This window comes from Carlito syrichta, unplaced genomic scaffold (genome assembly GCF_000164805.1).
Source record: "Carlito syrichta isolate Samal-C Ts95f unplaced genomic scaffold, Tarsius_syrichta-2.0.1 Scaffold304768, whole genome shotgun sequence".
Classification (NCBI taxonomy): domain Eukaryota; kingdom Metazoa; phylum Chordata; class Mammalia; order Primates; family Tarsiidae; genus Carlito; species Carlito syrichta.
Window position 1 is genome coordinate 3,300 of NW_007248864.1, and position 2,982 is coordinate 6,281.

Below are 2,982 nucleotides of genomic sequence, written 5' to 3' on the forward strand. Positions count from 1 at the left end.
CTTTGAAGAACAAATACTTTTTTTTTTTGAGTTGGAGTCTCACTCTGTTGCCCAGACTGGAGTGCAGTGGTCGCTCCCGGCCACTGCAGCCTCGACCTGGTGGGCTCCAGCGATCCTTCCACCTCAGCCTTCCAAATAGCTGGAATTACAGGCACGCGCTACCATGCCCAGCTGATTTTTTGATTTATTGTAGAGATGAGGTCTTGCCAAGTTGCCCAGGCGGGTGTTGAAACCGTGGGCTCAGACAATCCACTCACCTCAGCTTACCAAAGCGCAGGATTACAGGCTGAGCCACCAGAGCCCGGCTAGAAATAGATACTTTTAACAAAACAATTGAACATGTGCACATATGCATATAGAAGTATTCAGAATGAAACACTAACTAATGTTCAGTTACCTGAGCTTTCTGTAATGGTGCCATCCGGCAGCAGAGCACTGCAGTACACTTCATACAAATCTGTAGAAAAATGTCTTTGTAATTGTTTGAACTAGAGTCTTGACTAGTATTTAGTATGAGTGACAATGTAGAACCATCAATGATTAATCCATATTCTTGATGTTCTGTCCATGCTCTGAAAAGAAAAGTATTGCTATATTTGAATCTATTATACAAGGAGGGACCCAAAAATGTTATTTTTTTAGAAGGCAGGCCACCTGTAGTACAGACTTCCCCTATTAGGTAAGTGTTCTAGGAACCCATCGGCAACAGTGTATCTGCTAGCATTGTTGTGAGAGGCTGTATTTGGCTTCAGCGAATTTTACTTTTGGGGATTCTTTCAATAGGTCTGCCCATTTCATGATGGGTAATTTGAGGGTACCTACCCACACTGCACTGAGTATTCAGCAGTTTTTCACTAAAAGAGGCATGACCCCTGGGTCTCACCCACCCTATACACCTGATCTCACCCCAAGTGACATTTGTGTTTCCTCAGATGAAAAAAGTCCTCAAAGAGAAACATTTTTTTTTTGTTTGTTTTTTGAGTTGGAGTCTCACTCTGTTGCCCAGACTGGAGTGCAGTGGCACGTTCCCGGCCACTGCAGTCTCAGCTTGCCAGGCTCTGGTGATCCTTCCACCTTAGCCTTCCAAGCAGCCAGAACTACAGGCAAGCACTACCACACCCGGCTAATTTTTGATTTATTGTAGAGACGAGGTCTCACCAAGTTGCCCAGGTAGGTCTCGAACCCATGGGCTCAGGCAGTCCACTCGTCTCGGCCGCTCAAAGTGCTGGGATTATAGGCTGAGCCACCGAGCCCGGCCGAGAAACATTTTGTTAATGTGGAAGAGGGGAAACAAAAAACAACAGAAGCATCAAAAGGCATTAAAATTGTCGAGTTCAAAAACTGTTCTGAGCAGTGGAAAAATCATCTCAATAGATGTATTGCACCAAATGGAGAGTGCTTTGAAGGTGACTGAAGTCACCTTTTAAACATGAAAGAATAAATATACAATTTTTAATAAGTAAATTACAGGTTTCTTTGGGTCCCCCTTGTACATTTCTATTTAAAATCTTGATTTTTATTTAAGTACAAAGAAGGTTGCAGATGAGTCATTAATCTGGTTCCTGTTCATTCTAAAGGAGTAACTGTCTCTAATAATGGCACAATAGTGACTTTCAATCACATCTTTGAGACTCAACTGCCCAAACAGATGACTGTAAGTTCTAAAAGGTATAAAAATAAAGGGGGTTGAGCAGCTTGCCTCTGAGTATAAAGCTCAAGGTGAATATTTGGAATTCAAGATCAATCAAACTTTGAAGACAAATTGTCAGTTAATCTGAAACTACCTAACAACATGGGGAAAAACAAAATGGTTTTGATATTTTCCCCAAATATCTTTGCCTGAGTGATAAAATGCAACCATAGAAGACAGCTTCTCAAATATTATAGGGCATCTAAAAGATATGATGCTCATTAAAAAAAAAGCCACACATTGTTGATGTATATTCCTTAAATAAGTATTATTTCATATACTAAATCAGTGGTTCTCAACCCTAGCTTTCCTATTAGAATCATTTGGGCGGCTTTAAAAAACTTATCTATACCTGGGGTCCATTCCAAGACAAATTAAATCACAATATCTTAGGCAGGGCTATATTTTAAGAGCTTCCTACATTGCTATCATATGTAGCCAGGACCAAGAGGTATTAGGTATCAGGAAAGACAAATGTAACAGGTGCCAAGTATTTAAAAATATATTTATGGCGGAAAACTTAATGAGAAAATTTTATCAATTAACTTTCATTTTGCAATTAAAAAAAAAGAGTGGATATTTGAATTTTGCTCAGTGAATCTTGGGTGCCATTTGAAAGCCACAGTAGTAGAAGCATTAGACAAAACAGAATCTTACAGTTATAGATTCAATGGTCTAATTTGATGCTATTCAATGTTTAATGCCCAAAAAAGACTAATTTGGGAATCATGTGAAAATGCACATTCTGATTTAATAGGTATGAGTGGGACATAAAATTCTGCTTTTCTTACAAGTTGCCCAGTGACAATGGAGCTGCTATTCTATGTACTAAACTTTGAGGGCCTAATACATATCATCATTCCTTTATTCCATTATTTCTTCAGAGCATTCTGCTCACATCATAATATTTTGTACTTATTTGTGCTTTGTCTCATAATTTTATGAGCACATTTTATTCACTAATTAAAGATATACCAATTCTACTCATGTAGCTGACTTCCTGGGCAGAAAAAAAGCTGCTCAATAACCAATTAATAAATATTTGTAAACACACACAAGTATAAGATCACCATATAGAGGAATACAAAGAAATACTGACTACTCTTTATTTTAAGAATAGAAAATCTTAGAATGATAGAAGCATGCATGAGATAACACACCCAACTAAACAAAATAATAAAAGATTGGGGAGACAGCCCACAGACTGGGAAAAAATATTTGCCAACTGTATGTCTGACAAAGGTCTAACATCCAGGATCTACAAGGAACTCAAACGTGCTGAAAAGAAAAAA

The 2,982-nt window shown here is 38.4% G+C and overlaps 1 protein-coding gene across 1 annotated transcript in view; it reads right to left on the reverse strand.

Annotated features, from left to right (window-relative positions):
• Positions 1-397: 397 nt before the first annotated feature.
• The window catches only part of ATP11C (ATPase phospholipid transporting 11C), a gene marked incomplete at its 3' end in the record, with an annotated part of 161,985 nt that continues 159,400 nt past the window's right edge, over positions 398-2,982 (reverse strand). Inside the window, exon 20 of the mRNA XM_021713842.1 lies at positions 398-572. Within this exon, the coding sequence (XP_021569517.1) occupies positions 398-572 (175 nt within the window). The remainder of the gene's footprint in view (positions 573-2,982) is intronic.